The 27,501-nt window shown below is 42.8% G+C and overlaps 1 protein-coding gene across 2 annotated transcripts in view; it reads right to left on the bottom strand.

Annotated features, from left to right (window-relative positions):
- SLC12A2 (solute carrier family 12 member 2) overlaps window positions 1-11,920 on the bottom strand; it is a 95,755-nt gene extending 83,835 nt beyond the window's left edge. For both annotated transcript variants that reach the window (XM_068979286.1, XM_068979284.1), the window contains exon 1: window positions 11,192-11,920. In XM_068979286.1, coding sequence (XP_068835387.1) covers window positions 11,192-11,920 — 729 coding nt within the window. The remainder of the gene's footprint in view (window positions 1-11,191) is intronic.
- Window positions 11,921-27,501: the final 15,581 nt, after the last annotated feature.

A 27,501-nucleotide genomic window follows, 5' to 3' on the forward strand; every position in this document is an offset into this window, starting at 1 on the left:
AGTTGGGACCATAAAGAAGGCTGAGCACTGACGAACTGATGCTTTTGAACTGTGGTGTTGGAGAAGATTCTTGAGAGTCCCTTGGACAGCAAGGATATCAAACCAGTCAATCCTAAAGGAAATCAATCCCGAATATTCATTGGAAGGACTGATGCTGAAGCTCCAGTACTTTGGCCACCTGATGCGAAGGGCTGACTCACTGGAAAGACCCTGATGCTAGAAAAGATTGAGGGCAGGAGGAGAAGGGGCAACAGAGGATGAAATGGTTGGATGGCATCACCAACTCAATGGACATGACTTTGAGCAAGCTCTGGGAGATGGGAAGGACAGGGAAGCCTGGCGTGCTACAATCTATGGGGTCACAGAGTCGGACATAACTGAGCAACTGAAAAACAATACACCTATCTAAGAGTTAAATCCAGATCTTTGATAGTTAGATTCCTATATTAGGATGTTTCAAAATTGACACTCAGCATATCAATAAAAAAAACAACCCACAACAATGTACTACTGTCACAATGATAACCAAAATCTGTCTAAGACATATTCTTTGGGAGGGAGGAGTAAGTTTTTTCCAGGTAAGTCTTTTAAAATTTGGGAGTCATTGGTCCAAACAAAAGGAAAGGGAGACAGAAAGCTAGTTTCAAAGAGATGTAGCCTCACCAAGTGTTAGTTAAGTGCTTAGGAAAACCACAACCTTGCAAAATATAACTGCTACTCCAAGACCTTCTGAAAACCCACCTCCTCCAAAGACAGACTGGAAGACCAAATGCAGAAATGTGAGTTAAAAAGTGCTTTGGAAATGTAACACTTTATACAATATTAACAGATTCTTCACAGACTTTCCAATATTAAAGATGAGGAACTCATCTTTAACAACAAATATTTCATTGAGGGCCTGATATGTTTAGACAACTTTATTTAAGGAAGGATCTCATGCAAAATCAGAAAAAAAAAAAAAAAGTGACTGTTTAACAATTTTAAACTAGTGGTGACTATTTGAATGGAAGCACAGGCTAATAGGTTCTCTGTGATGAGAGAAACGCTCTATATCTTCACTGTCCAGTATGGTAGCCACCAGCCAACATGTGGGTACTGAGCACTCAAAATATGGCTCAAGTAAGCGTATTTTTAACTTTAGTTTAAACTCAGCTTAACAGCCAAATGTGACTAGTGGTTATAGTATTGAAAAGTGAAAGCCCAGATCATAAAAATTATATCCCACTTTTGGGAAATACAGAGAAGAAAGGCAGAAGAAATGGGAAAAAACAACAACAACAACAACAACTTACTGAGTCCTTTTATAAGAAACTTTCTTTAAATTTTTTGAAAAGAATTTTCTATTGGGAAAAGATCTGTCCACACTGTGAAACTGAGGAGTCCAAACCTTTTCTACTTTATTTTCAATGAACTAAAAAACAACTGCCATGGGTATTTTAAAAAGAAACAAACCACCGAAATAGCAAGACTTGTATAGTATTAAACTGTGGGACACTGGAATTAACTGGGAGTTAAAACGGTTGTGGCAAGTTCCAGCCTTGTCTCTGCCAGTTATGGGTCTTATGATTTTGGACAGGTAGGTCACCTAGCTCTTTCATGTGCCAACTGGGGCCACATGGCTGTAAAATGTCCTTTAGAAATTCTAGATGACAATATAAGGAACATGAAAGTTTAAGATTCTTCTGCAACATTAATTTATTAAAAAAAAAAACAGTTCTATTATTCAACACGTATTAACAGGATCTGCTATGTAGTAGGGACATAATGATAAACAGCCACAGACATAGTCTGCTTCTCATGGAGCTTGAAGTCAACTCAAGTTGACTCAAATAACCATCTTAACACACGCACACTCCCTCTAATTGAAGTAAGTGCTCCAAGAGAAAAGAGATTTGTCCTAGACTGGAGGTTAAAGGCTTCCTCTCCCAGGAAATAAGGACTGAAGTGAAACTTTAAGACTGAAAAGTTTTATCAGTATGGCATGGGGGAGAAAGGAGGAAGATTTCCTGGATCCTATTACATACTACAAAGGCCCAATGGCCAAAGAAAATACTGTGCTGTTAAGAACTGAAACATTTAAGAGGATGTAGCCCAGAGCTAGACAATGCAGGGCTAGTTTTAAGCCAAGGAATAACATGGTCAATTTTGTTTTAAAAGGATCACTCTGGGCACAATAACGACATGGCACAGTGAGTAAGAGGAAGCCGTAAAAGGTTGCTGGAGAGGGACATGCTGCAGTTGTCTAGGATGGCAGCAGCGAGGATGAAAATCATATTTAGAAAATAAAGATGAGGCAAAGAACTTGGTGATGACCTGGATATACAGAGAGTGAAGGAGCAGTGTCAGGGATGACTCAGTCTTCTCACTCGTGCAATGTGATGAGTGGTAGTACCATTCAGAAACACAGGACACACTGCAAGAGGGCCTGGGTGGTTTTGTTTTGGGAGGCAGAGGGAGAGATGTAAGTTTATGAGTGTGGGGTGTCTTTAGACAGGAAGCAAAAGTGTCTAGCAGGCACTGGATACCAGGACTCAGAAAGCGAGTATTAATTAGTAAGAGACAAAATCCGGGGAGTAATTAGCCTTCAGGTGATACTGAAAGGTGATATACAGAGAGAAGATGACAAAGAAAGCAAGCAAGCCAGAAGCAAGCCTAGAGGATGGCCAGTTTAGAGACAAAGGAGACTGCAGGAGACTCTGGGTTGAAAAAGCCAGAGAGGGAGAAGGAAAAGTAAGAGAGTGGTGTTACAGAAGCCAAGAAGTGTCAAGAAGACTTCAAAAGAGTATCAAACGCTGCTGGAAGGCTGACTGCTACTGAGAAAAAGGGTTTGCTGGAATTAGTGATAAGGATGAAGGAGCTCACCGGTGACTTTCAACAAGAACTATTTAGGTGAAATGATGGGGTAAAAGTCATGTTACAGCAGATGACCAGGATCCTCATAGTTCCTTTAAGTCTTGCTCTAATGGACCATAGTCAAGCTTGTCTTCCAAGCCACCTACCTGCAATACGGGTCCGAAATGACTCACACACTAAACTGTTAGAAACTACGTCACTGAAGGAACCAATTCACACCGACCCAACAAAGAACCACCCAGAGGTTCCTAGTATGCTTACTCTAGATAAATAGCCAGTTTGTCAGTGCTCAGGAACTGCATAGTGAAAATTTCAGACAGAGAGATTTCTGAGTGCAAGGGTACTATGACTACATCAGCCACAACCAGCTTCTACATTGAGATGAGATTCCACCAGCTATGTTTGCTTTTCAGACTCCCCTCTTCTAATCAGAAGTCCCCAAGCTATGGGCTTTAAGTTTTTCATAACAGCTTTGTGCTAAGTTGCTTCAATCATGTCTGACTCTGTGCGACCCTATGGACTATAGCCCGCCAGGCTCCTCTGTCCATGGGATTTTCTAATTTCCTCTGTCCATGCCCTTCTCCAGGGGATCTCCCTGACCCGGGGATCGAACCCATGTCTCTTATGTCTCCTGCCCCGGCAGGCAGGTTCTTTACCATAATAGCTTTGTTGTTGTTGTCAGTCGCTCAGTTGTGTCTGACTCTTTGCCACCCCGTGGACAGCAGTACCCCAGGCTTCGCTGTCCTTCACCATCTCCTGAAGCTTGCTCAAACTCATGTCCATTGAGTCAGTGATGCCATCCAACCATTTCATCCTCTGTCGGTCGTCCCCTTCTCCTCCTGCCTTCAATCTTTCCCAGCATCAGCGTCTTTTCTAATGAGTCAACTCTTTGCATCAGGTGGCCAAAGTATTGGAGCTTCAGCATCAGTCCTTCCAATGAATATTCAAGGGATAGACTGGTTTGATCTCCTTGCAGTCCAAGGGACTCTCAAGAGCCTTCTCCAACACCAAGGGTCAAAAACAATCAATTCTTTGGGCCCACCCTTCTTTATGGTCCAACTCTCACATCCATACATGTCTACTGGAAAAACCATAGCTTTGACTATACGGATCTTTCTTAATAGCTTTAGGAAAGCACTATTACAGGTTCTAGTGAAAAATGGAAGGATAATAAAGCCAATGGCAGATGATAAATTTAATATTTAATGGGAAACCATTGATATGTTTTTAACTTCGGTAGTTAACTAGTTTTCCTTGTCCATCCCTCACTCCTTCACTTTGCAGAGTCAACTCACTAGTTCCCCACTTATACTCTTTGGAAAACTACCAGTTGTCATAAAAACACATTTTTATGCTAGAAATTAAAACCCATTTTCTTAGGTTCTATTACTTCACAAACGATTAGCTGCAATTTTCTAACTGTTTGCCCCATTATAGAACTAACTTGTAGGCTGAAACCCAACTCTTGAGTCCACTTACCAAACTGGCTCCTCCCAGTCTCTCACCTCTTCATAAACATTGATTCTGTTCTCAACAAGGGAAAACTCCTCACTCAAACAGCTGCTAATCTCAACAATTTCACCTTTTAAATATAATCAGCATTTAAACACCTGTCATCATATCAAACACTATCACCTTCATAATGGTCATCATCATCATAACTAAAACACTGCCAACTGGTACGTGCTGATGGGATACTCCCCACACAGCAACGAGAGTGATGTTTTACAAATGTAAGTCAGATCATGTCAAGTCTGTGCTCAGAGCTTTCCATGACTCCCTACATCACTCAGGGTAAAATTCTAAGTCTTCATCACCATCTACCAGGTTTTACATTGTTGCTCTTCACTACTGTTCCAGCCTCCCCTGTCACTCTCCTGCTAGTCACCCCAGTCTTGTTGGTCCCCTTGTTTCTCAGTCATGTCAAGCACACCCCAGGCACACTCCTATCTCAAGGTCCTGGTGTTTGCAGTCCTCTGCTGATTCTTCTCCTAAGGTATTTGCATGGGCTGATCTTTAGTTCCTGTCTAGTGACTGCTCGTGGAGAAGGAAATAGCACCCCACTCCAGTACTCTTGCCTGGAAAATCCAATGGACGGAAGAGCCTGGTAGGCTGCAGTCCATGGGGTCACTAAGAGTCGGACACGACTGAGCGACTTCACTTTTACTTTTCACTTTCATGCATTGGAGAAGGAAATGGCAACCCAATCCAGTGCTCTTGCCTGGAGAATCCCAGGGACGGGGGAGACTGGTGGGCTGCCGTCTATAGGATCGCAGAGTCGGACATGACTGAAGCGACCTAGCAGCAGCAGCAGCGACTGCTCGAGTCAAAGAGGGCTTCTCTAACTTACCTAAAACAGCACCACCCCAGCCATTACCATCTACCTACCTTTCAGTTTCTTCACAGCAGTTATATCACACTTACTGGCTTACTTCTCCTACCACTAAGATAAATGCTCTACAATTCTTCTCTGCTCACTGCTGTATCCTCAGCACTCAGAACAGGGCTATTACTGGCACTCAATCAAGACTTTTTGAATAACTAAAAAATTCATATTCATTTCAGTTCAGCATGGAGCCAATCTGATTAGTACCACAGACTTTACAAACACATATGAAACATGTAATAAATAAATTAGTGAAAATGAACACACTCAATACATAAGAACCAAGAAACTCTCTTTTGGTCCTTTAAACTCTGGTCTAACACGATTGGGAATGTAAGTGTGAACACAAACACATGAAGACATTGATTACAAAAGCAGTACAGATTTTTTGCCACATTTTAAACCTCAAATTTATCTTTCCCTCTTCCCAGGCAGTCAGTTGGTGTATACTTGGAGAATGTGTACAGTCTTATGGGTAAACCAGACTTCAGCTCTGCTGGATCTGGTTTAGAGGGTGGTAAAAGTCCGTCCTAAAGGAGATCAGTCCTGGGTGTTCATTGGAAGGACTGATGCTGAAGCTGAAACTTCAATACTTTGGCCACCTCATGCAAAGAGTTGACTCATTGGGAAAGACCCTGACGCTGGGAGGGGTTGGGAGCAGAAGGGGACGACAGAGGATGAGTGGCTGGATGGCATCACCGACTCAACGGACGTGAGTTTGGGTAAACTCCGGGAGTTGGTGATGGACAGGGAGGCCTGGTGTGCTGCGATTCATGGTTTCGCAAAGAGCAGGACACGACTGAGCAACTGAACTGAACTGAACTGAAACGTCACTCAGTTGAATTCTCCAGGCCAGAATACTAGAGTGGGTAGCCTTTCCTTTCTTCAGGGGATCTTCCCAACCCAGGGATCTAACCCAGGTCTCCTGCATTGCAGGCAGATTCTTTACCAGCTGAGGCACAAGGGAAGCCCTTAGAGGGTGGGGCCCCTGGCAAAATTGTGAAACAGTCCAAGTTTGTGCCACACACACATATTTCTGATCAAGGTCCCACCTCTACTCAACCTGGACCTACTCTACTCCCTATCCCCAGGGATTTGACCCATTCTTCTTCTTCCTGGGTGATCTTCCAAAACTCAAGCTCTGTACTGATATGATTAGCAGTGTGTGGAATTTCTTGTCCAAGACTCAACACAACCCACTTAGAGCAGTAGCTACACTTGATTAAAGTCCTTGTTAAGTGGGAGGAACTTATCACTCCGATACACTCAACAAACAAATTTTTATTAACTACCTATTCTCTCTCCAGAGATGAATGAGATACCGGCTCGGGTCCTAGTGAAAGGAGACAGTCGCATTAGTTAATAACTCCTGCTCTCTTCTTTCGGTTATGTAACCATTCCACTCTCAAGTCAAGATAGAAGAGTGATGCTGGCAACCCCCAACATGTCCCCCTCAACATCCCTGCCATCTCAGAGCAGGCCCAGGGAATACAGAGGAAGAAGAAACAATAAGAAAGAGGAGCTACGTCCTGGCAACATTAAAAAGAAAAAAAAAACACCTGGGTGTGAATTTCATCTGTACCACTTTCTATGACAGTGGTATTAAGGATTTCTTCAGGTTCTATGAGGCCATTTTATCATGAGTAAAATGTGTCTAAGACTTCTTAGGAATTAAATGAAAAAACCAACATGCTTAGTGAAACAGGAGACATTTTTCCACATCCGATGTTTTCTATCATACACGTTGAAATTGTCTATCAAATACTTATTTCTTTATTTACCATCTACTTTTTAATTTCTTCTTATAGGGGCAGGAATCACTACGTCAGTTTTATTCTTAAAAAAAAAATCAATTATTGGCATCAGCTTTGAAGACTTTCTGTCCTTTTTAAAATTATTTTCTCTCAGCTTCCTTGACACTGCTCTCCTGGCTATTTCTCACCAGCCTAAGAGCTCCTTCTTTATTTCCTTTGCCTGTGTCTCCACAATCTCCAGTAGACCTCTAGGCATTCCCCAAGTCGAAGCCCAGACCGTGTTTCATTCTCTTATCTACCCACTTTCCCAAGTAACTTCACGTATGACTTTAGACCATCAGTACATATACACATATGTATATACACATACATACATATATTTCATATACATATATATTCTGCCCCTTCTCCCTCAAAATGACTCTTGGACTAAGATGTCTTACAAGCTACTCAAAAAGCATTCTTTCTTTCCTCCCCAAATCAATGTTCCTTCTCTAGTCTTTCCCATCTTAAGCAAAGTACCATGTATTCAGCTGCTCAGGTCCAAAATCTAGGAGTCAGCTTCTCTTTCATGCCCATATCCAGTCCACGTACATCCCACTTATTCTGCCCCCGAACCCTTATCATTTATGAGACCACAGCAAAAGCTGCTTCTGTTCTCCCTCCTGCCAATCCCTTCATCCAGCAATCAAAAGATGTTAAAACAGTTCACGTTACTACGTCACACAAAATCAATCACTTTTCACTACCTTTATAAACAAATCTTATATTGGCCTCCTTATAGTTCTTTGAACACACCACTCTCACTGTCTTCACAGATTTTGTTCCTTTGACCCGGCATGTTGTTCTGCTCTATCATCAGCTTAGCCTGTAAGTTTCAGCTTCAGTGTCACACTTTGTGAAAAAGGCCTCCCCAAACCTAACTAAAATTAGGACCTATTATATCTTCATCAACATTCAATACTCCTCTTTCACAGCACCGGTGGAGGTGGCATTTAATTACATTATTTGTTTGGTTAATGGATGCTTACTACTTACTAGAGTATGACAGAAGTAAAGTGAAGTGAAGTCGCTCAGTCGTGTCTGACTCTTTGCGACCCCATGGACTGTAGCCTACTGGGCTCCTCCATCCTTGGGATTCTCCAAGCAAGAGTACTGGAGTGGGGTGCCATTTAGTCAGTATCTATTTTGCCAATCACTGCATCGCTCCATAGTGCCACAGTCATGTGACCTACACCTACGAAACTCTTCTCCCTAATAAATATTTGGTAAATGGAGGACTCATGAGTCCTGGCCCTAGAATGGCTGTGTAATACAGCAAGATGCACCTTGATTATTTAACTACTCCTCTTCAGCTGGATTTTTGGGCAAAATGCTTTACAACGTCACAGTGCTAGGCAAAGAAAGGAACTCAAGTATAGGAAGACAGTGTAGTCCTTTCCCCCAACAAGTTCCCGGAGTGCTTTTCTTTCACTTTTTTTATTCTTCCATAGTTCCCAGCACAGACTTAGACCCATGGTAGATAATGAAGAACTCAGTGACCTGAGCAAACTCTATGACAGTCAATCAAGAGCTAGGATTAAACGCTATAGAATTCTGAGCGCTATGATTTCATCTAGGGCTACAAGCAGTAGAAAAGATTTTAATGAGTAAAAGTCAATCTAAAAAGTGAGGAACAACATTTGGGAATCTTGCCAACCTGTACTATCAGCCTCACCCTGCCCTCCTTCAATAGCAGTTTATCTATGGCCAGATTGGTACTCCTTAACATGATACGTCTCTTTAATCTGTTTGCTAATTTCTAAACAAAAGTTTCTTCAAGATGAGGTTCTGTACTTACCTAACCTAATAAACCTTTTCACTGCCCATAAAGGACCTGAATGCTGTTGCTGTTGCTGCTAAAGTCACTTCAGTCGTATCTGACTCTGTGCGACCCCATAGACAGCAGCCCACCAGGCTCCCCCATCCCTGGGATTCTCCAGGCAAGAACACTGGAGTGGGTTGCCATTTAGTAAAAGGTAAAAAACTAAAAAGAACTTATTATACCACATGCTGCAAAAATGAAACTCTGAACGTAACATTTTAGTTACTACATTCATTGAAAATTGTAGAGATTAAGAGAATCTTAAAAGTGAAGTCCTAAAGCTTAACTATGTACTTAAAAATTTTTTTTCTTTTCCTGCAGCATACAACATACGAGATCTTAGGTCCCTGACCAGGGATTGAAGTCCTGCCCTCTGCTTTGGAAGTCCAGAGTCCTAATCACTGGACCACCAGGGAAGTTCCTAACTATTTACTTTATGAAGGGCCAATATAAGACTGAAATGGTAACTACACTGGCCATTATTTTGCTGGTACTTAACAAGGGCCTTTGTGTACATTTTTTTCTCTAATCTTCAAAAGAACTCTGAAAGATGAGGAAGCTGAGGCTGACAGGCCAGGTGACTTCTTCAACTACTGTGCATCTAAACCATGCCGGTGTTCTTTCTCATACATTGTGAGCGGACCAAAACCACCAAACAAAACCCTGAAATCTGGGGAGAACTAGAAGTGATTTGCTATTTAGAGAATGTAATTTAAAATAACAAAAACTTTCCCAGGAAGCATACAAGATCAAGGTATATAATAATATCCTTCAATAAAAAAAGCCTTTAAGACTTATGCATAATACAGACTGTTTTACTACTCAACTAAGGGCTTTGATGAAATAAACCTGAAAATATCTATACAGTATTTTCAATAATAAAAATGCTCTAAGAAAAGGGAAATTACCAGCTACATAAACCAGCTACATAATCTACTTTATAAGAGCTATATAAGGAATTTTGGAAAAAAAAAAAAAAAGAATAGATTTGAGAGAAACAACAGAAATATGAATACAATGTTTTTTAAAAAATGTTTTCTTCTGAAATGACAAAATACCATAACGGGATGAAAGGAGTAGTATTATCCTTAAATGATGCCAGGCTTTTAAACAATCGATACACTGTAAGGGTTGGGATCTCAGTAATTATCTCAATGAATATTATGTCACATTTTCAAACACTGGGGCAGGTGTAATCTTGTATAAAATGACTGTATGAGATCAAATAATCATATCCAAAAGAAATTACATACTTTCTGTATTTCTATTTCAACTTTTCGACACTATGATCACATCAATCTACATGGTACTACTAACTCTTAGCATTCACAAATTCCATCAATGTAGTCATTATACACTTGTAAAGGCAGACTTCAAGCAATCCAAGTTATAAAAGAAGTTAATTATTAATCAAATCTCAAAAGCATCAATGTCATCTCAAAAGAACGATTTTGTACCCTGAAGAAATAAAAAGTCTTATGGGGTCATAAAAAACAGAATTACAGAAATCAATAGTTTATAGGGATGGCTTTCTGTTCACAAAGTGTTAACTACTTACGCAAGACCCCAAAAGGTCTTTTCTAGATAGACATCCTCCACAGAAAAAATAAGTCTCCTGTTTTTCTCTCCCTCTCCCTCTTTTAGACTCTGCCCACTCCACCCCCCCTTTTGATGTGACCCTCTTCCAAAAGGTTTACATTATAAAAGGTGGATTTATGCTATTATCAGGAACAGCCTGTCCCAAGATTTAAGATTTCTATGATCTTTGGACATTCAAGATTGCAGGTACAGAGCTTTAATAATTCATAGACCACAAACACGCTGCTAAGGCTTTCCCTTCAAACACTAACGTTCCCACTCTTGGGACCCTAATGGGTATACAGAAGCCATACAATATAACCTTTTAAAAAAGGCACGGATGGCAGGTTCTCTCCACTCTCTCCTGAGAGATGTCCTCAACTAAACCTCCCGCACATTCCCTTGTCCGGACCTAAAAGCACAACTGTCATTCAGAGGGATGGTAATTGGTAAGCGTGGGTAAGAAAAAAAAAAAAAAAAGGCATAACTAAATATACAACTGCATGGGGAAGGTTGTTAAAAGCAGCCTCTCCTGTATCACGTAACTAGCCTAACCCGCTGCAAACTTTCAAGATATTAAGTTACATTCCTCTGCAATTCCACCCTTGACAGCTGAATCCAGAGATGCCAGCGAGTCGTGCACGTCCATTCCCGCCGCCTTACCCGTGGAGAGCCGGCGGCTGTGTCCTGCGGTCAGCGTGAACCAGAGGCTGGGGAGGAGGGGAGGGCTGCAGGGAGAGGGCCGAGAGAGCTCACCTTTTCCAACTCATCGTGGAGCTCCGCCAGGCTGGGCCGGAGCAGCTTCTCGCCTAGCTGCGCTGCCGTGTGCCGATAGTGGTCGATCCTGGGCACGGCGTCCATAGTGTTGTGGCCGAAGGTGCGCAGGTAGTAGGTGTTGGTGTGGGTGTCATAGTAGTAGTGCTGGTGGTGCCCGCTGCCGCCGCCGCCCGAGTGCAGGCTGCTCCCCTCGCTCAGCACCGTGTCCCCGCCGTTGTGGAAGCTCACGTTGGGCCCGTCGCCTCCGATGCCTGCCGCATCAGACACGCTCTCGTCCGCCGACGAAGAGGCAGCCGGGTCCACGAAGTTCACGCGGAAGCGGCCCTTGGCTTCCTCGCTGGCCTTAGCCTGCCCGCTTTCGACGCTGGCTTTCCCGTCCGCGGGGGTCTCCTTGCCTCCCGCTCCAGCGCTAGCCGCCGCCGCCGCCGCCGCCCGCCCGGCATTCTCGGAAACCAGATCCACCTGGAAGCGGCTCTGGCTCGGGGTGGGCCCCAGGGGTCTGCCCAGCCCGTCGCCGGCCGCCGCGGCGCCCTCCCCGCGGACCCCACCACCGCCACGGCTCACAGCTGCAGCATCCTCCGGCACTGAGGGCACGGCTGTGCCGGGCAGGTCCATCCCGGCGGCGGCCAGCGGGGCGGCTGGAGGCGTCTCCCCAACCCCGGCCAGCCTCGGGGCGCCGGAGGAGGGCGCCGTGGGCCCCGGTTCCATCGCCGCCCGACCCCCGGCGGACCCGGAGAACCTGGCGGACCTCGCGGGCTGCACGCCCTCCGCGCCCCCGGCCGGCGGTGGTAGCGGCCGCAACTCCAGGTGGGGGAGTCGCACTCCCAGCCGCGCGCTCGCCGCCGCTAGCCCGAGCCGGGACGAACGCCTCCGGCGGCCGAGTCTGCGCGCGAGTGTGGCGGGCGCGGGGCGGGCCCCGCTGTTTAAAGCCTCGGCGGGGCCGCGGCGGTAGCGGCTCCGGCAGCAGCACGCGGGAGGCGGGGCCCGCGGCTCCTCCGCCCCTCAGCCCGCCCACCCGCGGACCGGCAGAGGCGCGCGGCAGAGGTTCCCTCGGTTGCCGGCGGGTCCCGGCTTCTGCGCGGCTCCACGCAGGAATCGCGTCCGGCCAGTCCGACCCGGGCCTCCGGCAGCACGAGCAGCGTGATCGGGGAGCGGCCGCCAGCCGCCGTCGCCGGGAAGATCTCTGCGCGGCTACCTCCTCTTCCGTCGCCCGCCTCCCACCCCTCCACCTCCTTCCCCCGCCCCACTCTGCGGCGGAGAGGAGCTGGCCCCCGGCCTCCTCCCTTCCTCCCCGCCCCTGGGGCCGCGCGTCAGTGGGCCGGCACCCAGGCCACGGCGGACCAGCTGCGGACGGCGCCCAGCCCGAGCCGGCTGGAGAAGGGGCGCAGGGGCCGTGCCTCGGCGCACGCCGATCGCTGATGCTCAGGCGCCAACTGCCACCACGGCGGCGGCTCCGAGGGATGTCGCCCGCTCGCCTTTTTTTTTTTTTTTTTTTTAAGCTCTGAGCTCGCAGTACGGGGCTCAGACGGCGAGATCTCGCGAGATGCTGCAGGGCTACTGGGCTGATTACCCTGCGGCGCTTGGTACCCGAGGCGATGCTGGAGCCGCTGACCGCCCAGCGCGCCTGCGGGTGATGCGGCCGGTTTTCTCGTCCATCCCGCAGGTGCTTCGGCAGTTTTAGGCAAGATGAGCCCGGGGCGAGACCTGCGCGGAGATCTGGCTCGCCGCAACTCCCCTCACTCACTCCAGGCCTGCGCCTTTGGGGAGGAAGGATTTCCTCTGTACTGTCTTTAAGGCGTTTACCCCCAGGCAGCGTTAATTTGCATAATCTGTTACTAATTCTTGTGGTGATGCAGTGGGTGTGTTCACTCTTACAATGACACCTTCATTTTAAAAGCTGTGATGTTTGAAGACGAGAACGGAGCCTAGTTGTGATAGATAACTTATTGTTTCAAGACGATTTTTAACTTGAAGTTGTTGTTTTTTTTAATGTATATATTGAGAGCAAAAACTAACAGTGGAGCACTCGCTTGGAAGTTTCGACGTGGTTTAGGTTATGAAGAATTCTATTTCAAGTAAAATAGTAAGGTACCTCTCTCCTGTCCAGGCCTATTTTTTCTTCTGTCAAAAATAGGGGAACTTTGTAACTTTCTTAGCAGTAGAGAAAATACATTTTTAACATAAATTCTACCCACAGCCCTACATAAAAACAGATAACCGTGAATGACTTCTTCCCTCATGTGTCTTTTTGTATTGTTAGTGTAATTTAAAATTTTTTATGCAAATGAAAACCGTTCTTTGCTGAATCCTGGAAGCATGATCAGAGAGGCAGAGTTTGTGGAACTCTTTGGAAATACTGAGAAGAAGTCTGCAAGCAGGCAATTTTCAAAAAATTGCCCTATCCATGATTTTATTTGACATTCACTTTTCATCTTAGTTTATCTTTATTGTAAAGATGGAAGAGAGGAAGGAACCACTCTGGGATCATGTAGCCACAGTTTAAGTCCATCATGAGCTTTAGTTATATTGGCAGAAAACTGCAGGTCCAGCTCTGTAACTCTGTGGACTGTAACACATCAGGCTCTTCTGTCCATGGGATCCTCCAGGCAAGAATACTGGAGTGGATTGCCATGTCCTTCTCCAGGGGATCTTCGTGACCCAGGGCTCAAACCCGTGCCTCTTATGTCTTGGATTGGCAGGCAGGTTCTTTACCACTAGTGTCACCTATGTGAAACTGAAGCTGAAAATCCCTCAGTCGTGTCCAGCTCTTTGCGACCTCATGGACTGTACAGTCCATGGAATTCTCCAGGCCAGAATACTAGAGTGGGTAGCCTTTCCCTTCTCCAGGGGATCTTCACAACCCGGGGATTGAACCCAGGTCTCCCACATTGCAGGCAGATTCTTTACCAGCTGAGCCACAGGGAAGCCCAGAAAACTAGAAGAGGCCAGAGCAATCAAGTGGCAGTACAGTTTCCAGGACAGGATTGCTGCCTTAGTAGCTGGTGTTTGTGGTATCTTTTAGCTACAGAGCTAATTTGATGGCTATGGGAATTCAGCATTTATTGATTTAAGCAAATAGTAAGCACCTACTATGTGCTTACTATGATGCTGAAGCTGAAACTCTACTTTGGCCACCTGATGTGGCCAACTGACTCACTGGAAAAGCCCCTGATGCTGGGAAAGATTGAAGGCAGGAGGAGAAGAGGACGACAGAGGATGAAATGGTCGGATGGCATCATTGACTCAATGGACGTGAGTTTGAGCAAGCTCCGGGAGTTGGTGATGGACAAGGAAGCCTGGCATGCTGCAGTCCACGGGGTGGCAAAGAGTCCGACACGACTGAGCGAGTGAACTGAACTGAAGTAGAGGGTAGGATATGTGTGTAAGATGGAGGTACCAAATTTTTCATAGGATGGCCCCAGTGAGAAGGTGACATTTGACTGTGGAAATGAATGATGCAAACATTTGAGAAAAGAGTGTTCCAGGCAGAGGAGAAGCAAAGGTCAGAAGGTGAGAGCATGCCCAAAATGTTGATGGAATTGCATGTAGGTGGATGTGGTTGAAGCCGTTTAAGGGTTAAGGAGAATCAAAGGAGATTTAAATCGGAATTTAGGGATTGGGGACATGAAGCCCAGATTGCGTAGTACCTTTTTGTCTTTTAGTTTGAGTGGAATGGTATGTTAGTTTGGGCTGCCTTTTCACTATGTCCTCAGTGAAGACACAGGAAGAGGAAGAGAACTCTGGTGTTGCTTCTTCTATAGGGCACCATTTCTATCTGATCAGAGCTCCACCCTTATGACTCGTTTTAACATTAATTACCTCCTTAATGCAGTATCTTCAATATGGTCAAATGTGGGTGGCACTAGTGGTTAAAAAACCCACCTGCCAGTGCAGGAGATGTAAGAGAGTTGAGTTTGATCCCTGGGTCAGGAAGATCCCCTAGAGGAGGAAATGGCAACCCACTCCAATATTCTTGCTTGGAGAATCCCATGGACAGAGGAGCTTGGTGGGTTACAGTCCATGGGGATCACAGAGTCAGACACGACTGAGTGAGCAGTAAGCAAATGTTAAGAGAGATTGCTACAATCCAGAAAGTTATATTGTGGGTTTTGGCCACTGTGTGGAGCAGTGGAAATGGGAGGAAAGTGATCAGACTGTGTGGAAGCAATAGAAAATGCTGATGGATATGGAATATTGACTTCCCTGGTGGCTCAGACGGTTAAGCATCTGTCTACAATGTGGGAGACTGGGGTTCGATCCCTGGGTCGGGAAGATTCCCTGGAGAAGGAAATGGCAATCCACTCCAGTACTATTGCCTGGAGAATCCCATGAACAGAGGAGCCTGGTAGGCTACAGTCCATGGGGTCGCAAAGAGTCCGACACGACTGAGCGACTTAACTTACTTACTTATGGAATATTGAAGAGAGTTCAAGACTTTTGGCCTGGGCAACTAGAAAAATGGTGTTGCAATTTTCTGAGAGGAAGAAGATGGTGAATGTAGCAGACTTGAGTTGGAGGAATATCAGAAGTTCAGTATAACATGTCTGTTGAAGGAAACAAAGAAATGTATAGTAATAATAAATAGTAGCCACTCATATAAATGTGTGATTGCAAACCGAGAAGTTTTGGGACAGAGGGGAATATGGTATAATGAGAATGCAGAAAAGAGGGACCAAACTTAGGTAGGAGTGACTGTTCATTGAGGTCTGAAGGATGATTAGAATAAAATTTTAACTTTCATGGGGGTTTTAGAAAAGGGAAATATCATGAGCAAAAGCCTTCTTAGAGTGAATATGACCACTTTGGTTAAAGCACAGGGATTAAGGGACAAGTGTGATAAAAGAGGTCTATTCCAAAAGACCTATAAAACCTATAAACTGGGTTTCCAGGGAGATTGAGGGGGCAAATGATCAGGTTTACATTTACTAAAAGTCTCTCGTTATATTGCAGGCAGAAGACTGGAGAGGAGCAAGAATAAGTATGGAAAGACAGGATACAATTTCAGCAATCTAGGCACGAGATGATAGTAATTATAGGAGCTAATATTTAGAGAATTTATGTCTTATACACTATGCTAAGCTCTACATTTATAATCTTATTCAATCCTTACAACAACACTATGAAGAATATCATAGTATTATCCCTATTTTTACAGATGGAGAACTTGGTTAAGGAGGAGTCTAAGAAATTTGCCTGAGGTCACTCAGTCAAAATTTAAATTCAGAAAAATTTCTCCACTAGTTAAGCTATAGAAGTATGGATTATGGGGGTTGCAGAAAAACGAGGAAGGGGAAATTTTGAGAAATATGGTACTTAAGAGATAATGCAGAGGACTTGGAAGTGGATTGAACGAATGAGGAAAAATAGAGGATAGCTTGAGTTTTCGAACTAGTTCACCTGGAATTAGATGGCAGTGACATTAGGAAGAATATTCTAAAACTAGTTTTGGAGATGAACTTGAGAAATCTGGTCTGGGGCATTTTGGGCTTTGAGATATCCAAGTGGAAAATTAAGGAAGTGTTTGGCCACGCTGGTCTTTTGCTCAAAAAAGAAGTTTTTACAAGAGTATAAATGTGAAGATTTTTCTGCAAATAGATGATAATTGAGAACATGGGCATAAAGACAGTCACTCAGGGAGATGGTATAGAGCAACACTGTGTAATAGAATGTCGGAAATATTCTATTTCAGTGTTGCCCAATACCATGAGCCACTTGTGGTTTTTGAGCCCTTGAAATGCCTAGGGCAACTCAAGAATTGAATTTTTGTTTTATTAACTTTAGTTTATTAAACAGTCCCATGGCCTAGTGCCTTCCATATAAAACAGCATAGATACAGAGTTTAAAAAAGACCCAAGGCCCAGACTTCTGTGATTCCAACATTTGATGACTAACTTAAAGGAGAAGTGGCCTAAGATATGAGAAGAAAACCAGATTTTCAAAGTAGGTTCAGCTGTGTTAAATGGGCCACGAGGTGGAGAACGGTTAAAGGTGAATATACATTGAATTTAGTGGTGTGTTAGCCAACATGATGAGGGAGTAATGAGAGAGGGAGCAAGGACTCCGGGAGATAGAATCAAAGTATGCATGTGAAACACGTAGAGACATTGTCAGGAAAGGTCTTCTGTAAGCTGGTGTTCACAAACGTTTATCAGATGTACTGGTTGTCAATTTAGAGACTAACTTTGAGAACAGACTCGTTGCAAGGGCCATGATGGAGGAGTAACCCAGGCATTTTGCTCGTCTTCCCCTTTCACCAGGAAGTCAGTCTGGCCAAGGTATGTATTAATGTCTTTAGAACTATATATTGAATGTACTTTGAATTTTAGGACTAGAAGGGACTTAGGATGTTGTTCCAAGCCTCTTATTTCACAACTGCTAAAATGTCCTGGAAGGAGATGAAAATTATGTTAGACCTACAACTCTTCATATCTTATAGCAACAGAAGATGTAAGGTATAAAACCATGTAGAGCCTTTAAAGTCACTGTTTTACTTATCTTTTTCTTTTTTTTTCACAGTGAGTTTTAGTTAGCTGTGTTCACATTTTGCCTGGTTATGATTTCCCTTTTTTACTAGCTAGCAATCAACGTACAGATTAGGTCAATGGTATTTTTCTTGAGAAATAAAGTGATTATTATGGAAAAAGGCTTCCTAGAGAAGCTTGTGTATGCTGTGTTACAATTTTCATTTCTTATATAAGTCCAATCATATTCTTTTTTAAAAATATAGAGTTTTTTAAAAATCGTATTTGTTTATTTTTGGCTGTGCTGTGTTTTCATTGCTTTCTCTAGTTGCTGTGAGAGGCGGCTTCTCTTGGTTGTGGTGACTGCCTCTTGTTTCAGTGGCTTGTCTTGCTGTGGGGCACTGGCTCTGGACACCTGGGCTTCTGTAGTTGCAGGACGTGTATTCAGTAGTTATGGCACATGAGCTTAGTGGCCTCAAGGCATGTGCTATCTTCTCAAAGCAGGGATCTAACCTGTTTCCCCTGCATTGGCATGTATATTCCTAATCCACTGGACCACCAGGGAAGTCCAAATATATATTAAGATTTTAAAGGCAGTGATAGAATTAAACAGCAATCAAAATCTGACTGTGCTTTTTATCTCAATAACATTTAAATTAGTATTTGTAAATTATATCTTCCAAAAAAGGTAGCCCAAGATTTTATTGAATTGAAATATTTTATGTTTTTTCTTATCCAAACAGTAAATTCCTGATAAATACATTTAAAATAAACATAATCTGTCTTTTCTCCTTACTTCCACCTACACATGTGTTTGTCATAAGACTAATCAAAGATTTCACCTTCACTCAGATTTTCAGTTGAAAAGCTGTTTGTCTGCAGTGATTTACCTCGAATTCTGCAGGCAGTGAACATTTGCAAAAGAGTAAAAGATTGTTATCAAATATTAATATTTCTCAAATAAATACTTTTACAAAATAGCCAAGTGATTACAATAATGGTCTCCAAAGCCAGACTACCTGGATTTGAGTCTCATCTTCACTAGTTACTAGTCCTATAGCTAGTGGGATTTCTGTGCCTCAGTTTCTTCGTCTGTAAAATGTGGATAATAACGGTACCTAACTCATAGAGTTATGAGGATTATGTGAATGACGATCTAGAAGGTTTTTAGGACAGTGCCTGATACATGGTAAGTCTTAATGTATATAAACATTAAATATTTGAAACATTTAATGTTTTATTGAAATTTTAAAAATGGTTCCAAGGCTAAACTTTTTAATTGTATCTTTTTTGGAGGGTGTGTCCTACTTCAGTTTTTAAATTTCGCTTTTTGTTTTGATTTTGAGAGGCTTTTAAATAATTTTTGACTGACATGTAAGCTGTCTTTTTCTGTTACAGATTTGGGAAATAGTACCTGTAATGCCATCAGACTAAAATAGCATTTACCTTTTGGTTTTTGATATTACAAGAAGATTTATTATGTATTCTGTAATTTTTAAAACTTACGGTAACATGACCATCTCTCTGTATATGTAATTATCTCGCAACCAATTGATTCCTAATGGCTTCATCATATTGCATCATCTGGATTTTCCATAATTTACTGACTCTACAACCTCTTTTAAATGTTTAGTCTACTTCCTTTATAAATATCGCAAACAATGCTGCGTTAAATATCTTTCTGTGCATTTAACTTTTTAAATAATTGGTTATTTCCTTAGGCTAAATTCCTAGAAGTGCAATTGCAGAATGGGTGTATTTTTAAAACTTTTGGCATACATTGCAAAATTGATGTTCAGGAAGGTTATGCAGTTTTATTCTTCTGTTAGCACTGTATTTGTGGAGAAGGAAATGGCAACCCACTCCAGTGTTCTTGCTTGGAGAATCCCAGGGATGGCGGAGCCTGGCGGGCTGCTGTCTACGGGGTTGCACAGAGTTGGACACGACTGAAGCGACTTAGCAGCATTGTATTTGAGTGCCTGTCTCCCACCACCCTTGGAAATTCTAAGAAAGATCCTTCTTAATCTTTGTCACTCTCATTGTGCTAAGTTGCTTCGGTCGTGTCCAACTCTGTGACCCCATGGACTGTAGCCTGCCAGGCTCCTCTGTCCGTGGAATTCTCCAGGCAAGAATACTGGAGTCAGTTGCCATGCCCTCCTGCAGTGGCTCTTCCCAACCCAGGAATCGAACCTGCATCTCTTATGTCTTCTGCACTGGCTGGCAGGTTCTTTACCAATAAAGCCACCTGGGAAGCCCTGTCACTCTCATTTGCAAGGCTCAATTTTCAGATCATCAGTTGCTAGTGAGGGTGAACTTTTGAAAACCTACCAGTCATTTATATATCATTATTCCTGAATTGCCCATTGATGTCTATAATAGAGAGTGGCTGTATCCTGGGAGTCTGGCTTCCACTCTGCCTTGTTTTGGTACGAGCATACACATGGGTTTTTTGGTGGTGGAGGCTGGTGTATGGCCTCTCTGTGCAGTTTTAGAAGGACAGAATATTAGAGGACCTGGATCACTCCAGTCAAACTCTGAGCACATGACCAAGCGTGCCAGTCTGTTTCTTCTAAGAGTTTTAAATTTTCTGTGGTGTGGTGCAAAGTCAGAAAATAAGTCCGCCGCTGTGTCTATTAGCTGCTCATACTTCACTGCCCCTTTAACTATAGACAACTGCCTTACCTGTGGACAGCCCAAGGCAGGACTGGAGAAAAGCACCAAACAAAGGCCCTTGCCTCTACTTGGGGCTACTCTCAGGAGCACCCTGTGGGGTTGGCTGAGGCTTCAGCTGCATCCGCAGCTTGAGTTGGCTTCTCCTTCTGCCCAGTCTCACCTCATTTCCTTTCAGGTGCTATCTCATGAAAGCAGTCACCAGGAAACCATCATCTTCCACCTCAAAATATCTCCAGGGAGCTGTCCTTTTATTCCAGTGATAGCACTCAGAGAAGACTGTATTGTAGTTCCTCTGGAACTACTTCTCTTGTCCTTTCTGCATCCAATTCTCTTTCCTTTTAGCTTTCCAATGTCCTCCCAGTAATTAACTCTTTTAAGTTAACCAGTGTTGGTTCCCATGGCTTGCAAACAAGAATCAGTATTAATACAATGTTCCTTCCCATTTTCCCAATGTCTTTTACTTACCAATTTTAGGAGTTTTTAAATATCACAGACACATGCCTTAAACTAAATTGGTTCTCTTCAGTTTATCAGTTGCATTGCAGTTTTGTTCAACATAGTGTTGATGTGCAATTATTTTTAAAATTGGCTGGAGTCAAGTATCTCAATTTTTTCCTCTGTGATTTTTACCTTTTTTATAATGCTTAGAGAGAAACTTGCCATTACCAGACCATGTACGTAAAATTAATATGTATATATGTTTCAGGTTAAAGTTTTATGTTTGTTCTCCTTATCACATTTACTTTTGTTTGATGTAAGGCAGTGATTTAATTTATACCTCCTATTTTTTATTATTCTTACCAGTTAGCATGTTGCCAGATGTGTCTAAAGTAAAACTCATATTCATTTAGTCTGTGCAGGCTCAGTTGTGTCTGACTCTTTCAACCCCATGGACTATAGCCCACCAGGCTCCCCTGTCCATGGAATTCTCCTGGCAAGAATATGGCAGTGGGTTGCCATGCCCTTCTCCAGGGGATCATCCCAACCCAGGAATTGAACCTTTGTCTCGTACACTGTAGGCAGATGCTTTACCCTGCACCACTACAAATAATTTATTTTGGCTTTTATATTTAAAATCTACTTTAACAGTATCCTCAAATTACAGTGCAGAAATAAGATAAACATTTAGCTTTTACTCGGACAACACTCCAGAAATGTGTCTCAAATGATCAGGTAGCTCTGCCATTCTCATCAGGAACTGTCATCTCTGGGTCAGAGGCAGTTACTTCTCTTGCTTTTTTCTGTTCAGTGTGAAGAAGGAACAAGAGAGTGGAAAACAAGCAACTTCCTTAAACACACACACACTCTAACACACACATACTCTAACACACATATACTCACATGCTTGCATCTTATCGGCCAAGATTTAGACACTTGGCTCTGCACAGCAGGTTAGAAAATGTCGCCATTTACTGGATAATCGATGTGGTCAGCTAAAAACCCATCGAGCTGGAATTCCCTGTGATGATGAGTCCTGCCAGTGGGTAGAAATCTGCATTTTGCAGGCTTGTAAAACATCCTATTAGAATAGTAATTATGTTGAACATGGAACTGACAATGTACCAACAAATATTAAGTGAAAATAAAATATACTGCTAACATTTTGCGGGGGGTTCCCCATACAAAATGGTGGTGTATGTGAGACTCTGTGTGTGTGTGTGTGTGTACCACAGCAATTCAAAGCTTACCTTCCTCTTCCTTCACCATCACCCATCACCACCAACAGGTGTTTGGATGTGGAGCTTAAGTAGAAAAGAGATTTTCTTTTAGTTAGATGACTTTAAGCCTCTTGACATGCCTCATATACTTCTTTTGTTCAGCTGTCAGATTCCTTTTTTGCAGGGTAGGTAGATATGAGCAATAACGATGGGAAGAATATATTAATAGTATTATTTAAGAGGACTTGAAATTTATGTAGTAAATTCTTCAAGAAATACTATATTCTTGAAAAGTAATGGTCTGTATAGATAGGAATAACTATTAAAGATCTAACAATGAAAAATAGTCTGAAGTTCCATCTTCTCATCTATTCTAAATATACTCAGTACTGGGGCTGATTTTTACTATGATGGTTTGGACACAGTTTGATATCCTGTTTCTCTGTACTTTATTTTGGAGTTATAAATGCCCAAATCTTAGGATTCATCCTGCAAGCCCAAAATATGACTCCTTGGAAACTAGCATAATGTACCGTCTGGTATCATAGATAGAATATTGGTTTGTGTAAACTACGGTTTAGACGCAGAATGGTATCAGGTGCTTGGTTTAATTTTTGTAGTTTTTATTATGATATGTAACATAGATACAGGGAAGCATTTAAACATATGTGTAAGTTTTGATAAAAGTTACAAAGCAAATATCTGTATAAATCACAGTCTAGGTCACATACATTGTCAGGTCTCCAGAAGCCCCCAAGCGTGCCCCTTCCAGCTTACAACGCTTTTGTCCCACTCCCAGATTGTTTGTGATAGTCACTGCCTTGGTTTTCCTATCTGTGTATACACCCTAAGCATAGTATAAATGGATTCATACTACATGTTTCTTTTGTATCTCACTCCTTTTCATCCTTTATTTGTACAGTTGATCCATGCTGATGGGTTGTGGTGCATTTATTTTCACAACATTATAGCTTTGCCTTAAGTGACTGTATCACAACTGATGTAGCCATTCCACTGGTAATGAATATTTTGGTGGTTTCTAGGTCAGTTTCTGTTTTTGCTATCGAAAACATTTTTCTAGTGAACATCTTAGTACATGTGTTTTGGTGAATATATGTATATATTTCTGTAGAGTCTGTATTTAGGAGACTACCGGTCATTCAAAGGGTGTGTCCTTCATCTTCAATCAGTTCAGTTTAGTCCAGTTGCTCAGTCATGTCTGACTCTTTGCGACCCCATGAATCGCAGCATGCCAGGCCTCCCTGTCCATCACCATCTCCCAGAGTTCACTCAAACTCATGTCCATCGAGTTGGTGATGCCATCCAGCCATCTCATCCTCTGTCATCCCCTTTTTCTCCTGCCCCCAATCCCTCCCAGCATCAGAGTCTTTTCCAATGAGTCAGCTCTTTGCATGAGGTGGCCAAAGTACTGGAGTTTCAGCTTCAGCATCATTCCTTCCAAAGAACACCCAGGACTGATCTCCTTTAGGATGGACTGGTTGGATCTCCTTGCAGTCCAAGGGACTCTCAAGAGTCTTCTCCAACACCACAGTTCAAAAGCATTAATTCTTCAGCACTCAGCTGTCTTCACAGTCCAACTCTCACATCCATACATGACCACTGGAAAAACCATAGCCTTGACCAGATGAACCTTTGTTGGCAAAGTAATGTCTCTGCTTTTCAATATGCTATCTAGGTTGGTCATAACTTTCCTTCCAAGGAGTAAGCGTCTTTTAATTTCATGGCTGCAATCACCATCTGCAGTGATTTTGGAGCCCCCAAAATAAAGTCTGACACTGTTTCCACTGTTTCCCCATCTATTTCCCATGAAGTGATGGGACCAGATGCCATGATATTCGTTTTCTGAGTGTTGAGCTTTAAGCCAACTTTTTCACTCTCTTTCACTTTCATTAAGAGACTTTTTAGTTCCTCTTCACTTTCTGCCATAAGGGTGGTGTCATCTGCATATCTGAGATTATTTATATTTCTCCTGGAAATCTTGATTCCAGCTTGTGCTGCTTCTTCAGATAGATGGTGACAAACCATAGATGGCAAACTGTTTCCAAGTGCTTGTACAAAGAATGGTATTATTTTTAAGATTCTTTACCATATCTTCAAATGTTTGCTCAAAGTTTCTTGAGAGATGAAAACAAGCTGATTATGGTATTGTATTTTACTGTAAAATAAATTTTAAAATACCATCTAGGAAGGATGGAAACCTATCCTTTCTCAGTCATGATTTTGAAAGGTATCTCAATATGGATAATATATAAAATATTTTATATTATAAATTATCTAGTATTAATATATAAAATATATAATTCATCAATGATAAATCCATATAATGTATACTATAATGTATAAATAAATATCAAATACACTATATAATATATCATAAATATATAATATAGGTTCATATATATGGTAAAATAAAAGTTTAAATTAAGCAAGTCATAAAATAAAAAAGTCTCTACCAAGTCCTCTCCCTCAAGTTCTGCCTAACTGACTGCCGAATTAACAGTTTCTTTTGTATGCTTCCTGGGAAAATGTTTGAATATATTTCCCCTTATACATATAGATGATAATGCATATGGTATTCTTTGTTTTTGTTCACTTTAACAGCATGCATGATTCCATTCTTTTAACAGCATGTATTATATAATTCTTAATTTGCAGTACTAAATAATGTTGAACTGATTGGGTATATAATAATTTATTTAACCAGGCAGACTAATTGATGGGTATTTAGGTCATGTGCAGGGTTTCTTTTTTTTTTTCTTTTGGCCATGCAGTGTGGCATGAGGAATCTTAGTTCCCTGACCAGTGATTGAACTGGAGTCCCTTGAGCTGAAAGCAGAGTGTTAACCTCTGGACCACCAGGGAAGTCCCCAGGTTTTTGTTCTTACCAGTGATGGATCAGTAAACATATGGAAACATATGCCTTGTAATTTTTGAGAGTTTGCTCACTGGATGAAATCCTAGCTGTAGACTTACACTGCAAAGTGTTCAAGCATTATAAACTCTGATAGATGTTGCAAAATTGCCTTCCAAAAGTTGTATTAATTTACATGTCCATCACCTGTTATTTGCCAGCCTTGTGCATTAGCAGAATAATTTATGATTGTTTTTCTGGTCATTGAAAAGCATAATTTGTTTTGGTGTGCATTTACTTAATTATGAGTGAAGTTAAGCACATGATTCTATTTGTTTTTATTTCAACTGCCTGTTAATATCCTTTGCCTGTTTTTGTATTAGATAGCTGCATTTCTTTTTCTCTTAGTATTGCTGAGCACAAGTTCCTGTGCCCAATGCACTGTGAGGCCAAAAAATGGAAACGTTGTCATTTGGAGCAGAGAAAGGTTTATTAAGTACTCCTTTCCTGATTTGTAACCAATCTGTTGTTCCATGCAGAGTTCTAATAGTTGCTTTTTGACCTGCCTACAGATTTCTCAGGAGGCAGGTCAGGTGGTCTGGTATTCCCATCTCTTGAAGAATTTTCCACACTTTGTTGTGATCCACACAAAGGCTTTGGCATGGTCAGTAAAGCAGAAGTAGATGTTTTTCTGGAACTCTCTCGCTTTTTCGATGATCCAATGGATGTTGGCAATTGATCTCTTGTTCCTCTACCTTTTCTAAATCCAGCTTGAACATCTACAAGTTAATGGTTCATGTACTGTTGAAGCCTGGCTTGGAGAATTTTGAATATTACTTTACTAGTGTGTGAGATGAGCTATGATCAGTGCATTCTCTTGGCAAAACTTGATTAGACTTTGCCCTGCTTCATTCTGTACTCCAGGGCCAAATTTGCCTGTTACTCCAGGTGTTTCTTGACTTCCTACTTTTGCATTCCAGTCCCCTATAATGAAAAGGACTTCTTTTTAGGGTGTTAGTTCCAAAAGGTCATAGAACCTTCTTCTATGAAGAAGCTTCATAGAACTGTTCAACTTTAGCTTCTTCAGCATTACTGGTCAGGGCAGACTTGGATTACTGTGATATTGAATGGTTTGCCTTGGAAATGAACAGAGATCATTCTGTCGTTTTTGAGATTGCATCCAAGTACTGCATTTCAGACTCTTGCTGACTGTGATGGCTACTCCATTTCTTCTAAGGGATTCTTGCTCACAGTAGTAGATATAATGGTTATCTGAGTAAAATTCACCCATTCCAGTCCATTTTAGTTCATTGATTCCTAAAATGTCGACGTTCACTCTTGCCATCTCCTGTTTGACCACTTCCAGTTTGCCTTGATTCGTAGACCTAACATTCCAGGTTCCTATGCAGTATTGCTCTTACTTTGTTTCTATCACCAGTCACTTCGACAGCTGGGTGTTGTTTTTGCTTTGGCTCCATCTCTTCATCCTTTCTGGAGTTATTTCTCCACTGATCTGCAGTAGCATATTGGGCACCTACGAACCTGGGGTGTTCATCTTTCAGTGCCATATCTTTTTGCCTTTTCATGCAGTTCATGGGGTTCTCAAGGCGAGAATACTGAAGTGGTTTGCCATTCCCTTCTTCAGTGGACCACATTTTGTCAGAACACTCCACCATGACCCGTCCGTCTTGGGTGACCCTACACGGCATGGCTCATAGTTTCATTGAGTGAGACAAGCCTGTGGTCCATGTGATCAGTTTGATTCATTTTCTGTGATTGTGGTTTTCAGTCTGTCTGCCCTCTGATGGAGAAGGATAAGAGGCTTATGGAAGCTTCCTGGTGGGAGAGACTGACTGAGGGGGAAACTCGGTCTTGTTCTGATGGGCCAGGCCATGCTCAGGAAATCTTTAATCCAATTTTCTCTTGATGGGTGGAGCTGTGTTCCCTCCCTGTTATTTACTTGGGGCCAAACTACCGTGGAGGTAATGAAGATAATGGCAGCCTCCTTCAAAAGGTCCCATGCATGCACTGCTATATTCAGTGCCCCCAGCCCTGCCGTGGGCCACCACCGACCCGCACCTCCACCGGAGACTGCTGGACACTCCCAGGCAAGTCTGGGTCAGTCACTTGTGGGGTCGCTGCTTCTTTCTCCTGGGTCCTGGTGCACACAAGGTTCTGTTTGTGCCCTCCAAGAGTCCATTTCCCAGTCCTGTGTAAGTTCTGGCAGCTCTGTGGTGGGGTTAGCGGCGACCTCCTCACAAGGGCTTATGCCACACCCCGGTCTGCTGCGCCCTGTGGCAGTCCACTGCTGACCCGTGCCTCCACAGGAGACACTCAAATGCAGTTCTGTCTCAGTCTCTGTGGGGTCTCTGGGTCCTGGTGTGCACAAGGTTTGTCTGAGCCCTCTGAGCATCTCTGGTGGGAATGGGGTGTGATTCTAAACGTGAATTTGCTCCTCCTGTCGTCTTGCTGGGGCTTCTCCTTTGACCTTGGACGTGGGGTATCTCCTCACAGCAGCTCCAGCACCGCACAGCTGCCACTCCAGTGCTGCGCAGCTGCCACTGAAGCTTCCATCGAAACCTAGTTGAAGGATTTTGAGCATGACCTTCCTAGCATGTGAAATGA

This window comes from Capricornis sumatraensis, chromosome 9 (genome assembly GCF_032405125.1).
Source record: "Capricornis sumatraensis isolate serow.1 chromosome 9, serow.2, whole genome shotgun sequence".
NCBI lineage: Eukaryota > Metazoa > Chordata > Mammalia > Artiodactyla > Bovidae > Capricornis > Capricornis sumatraensis.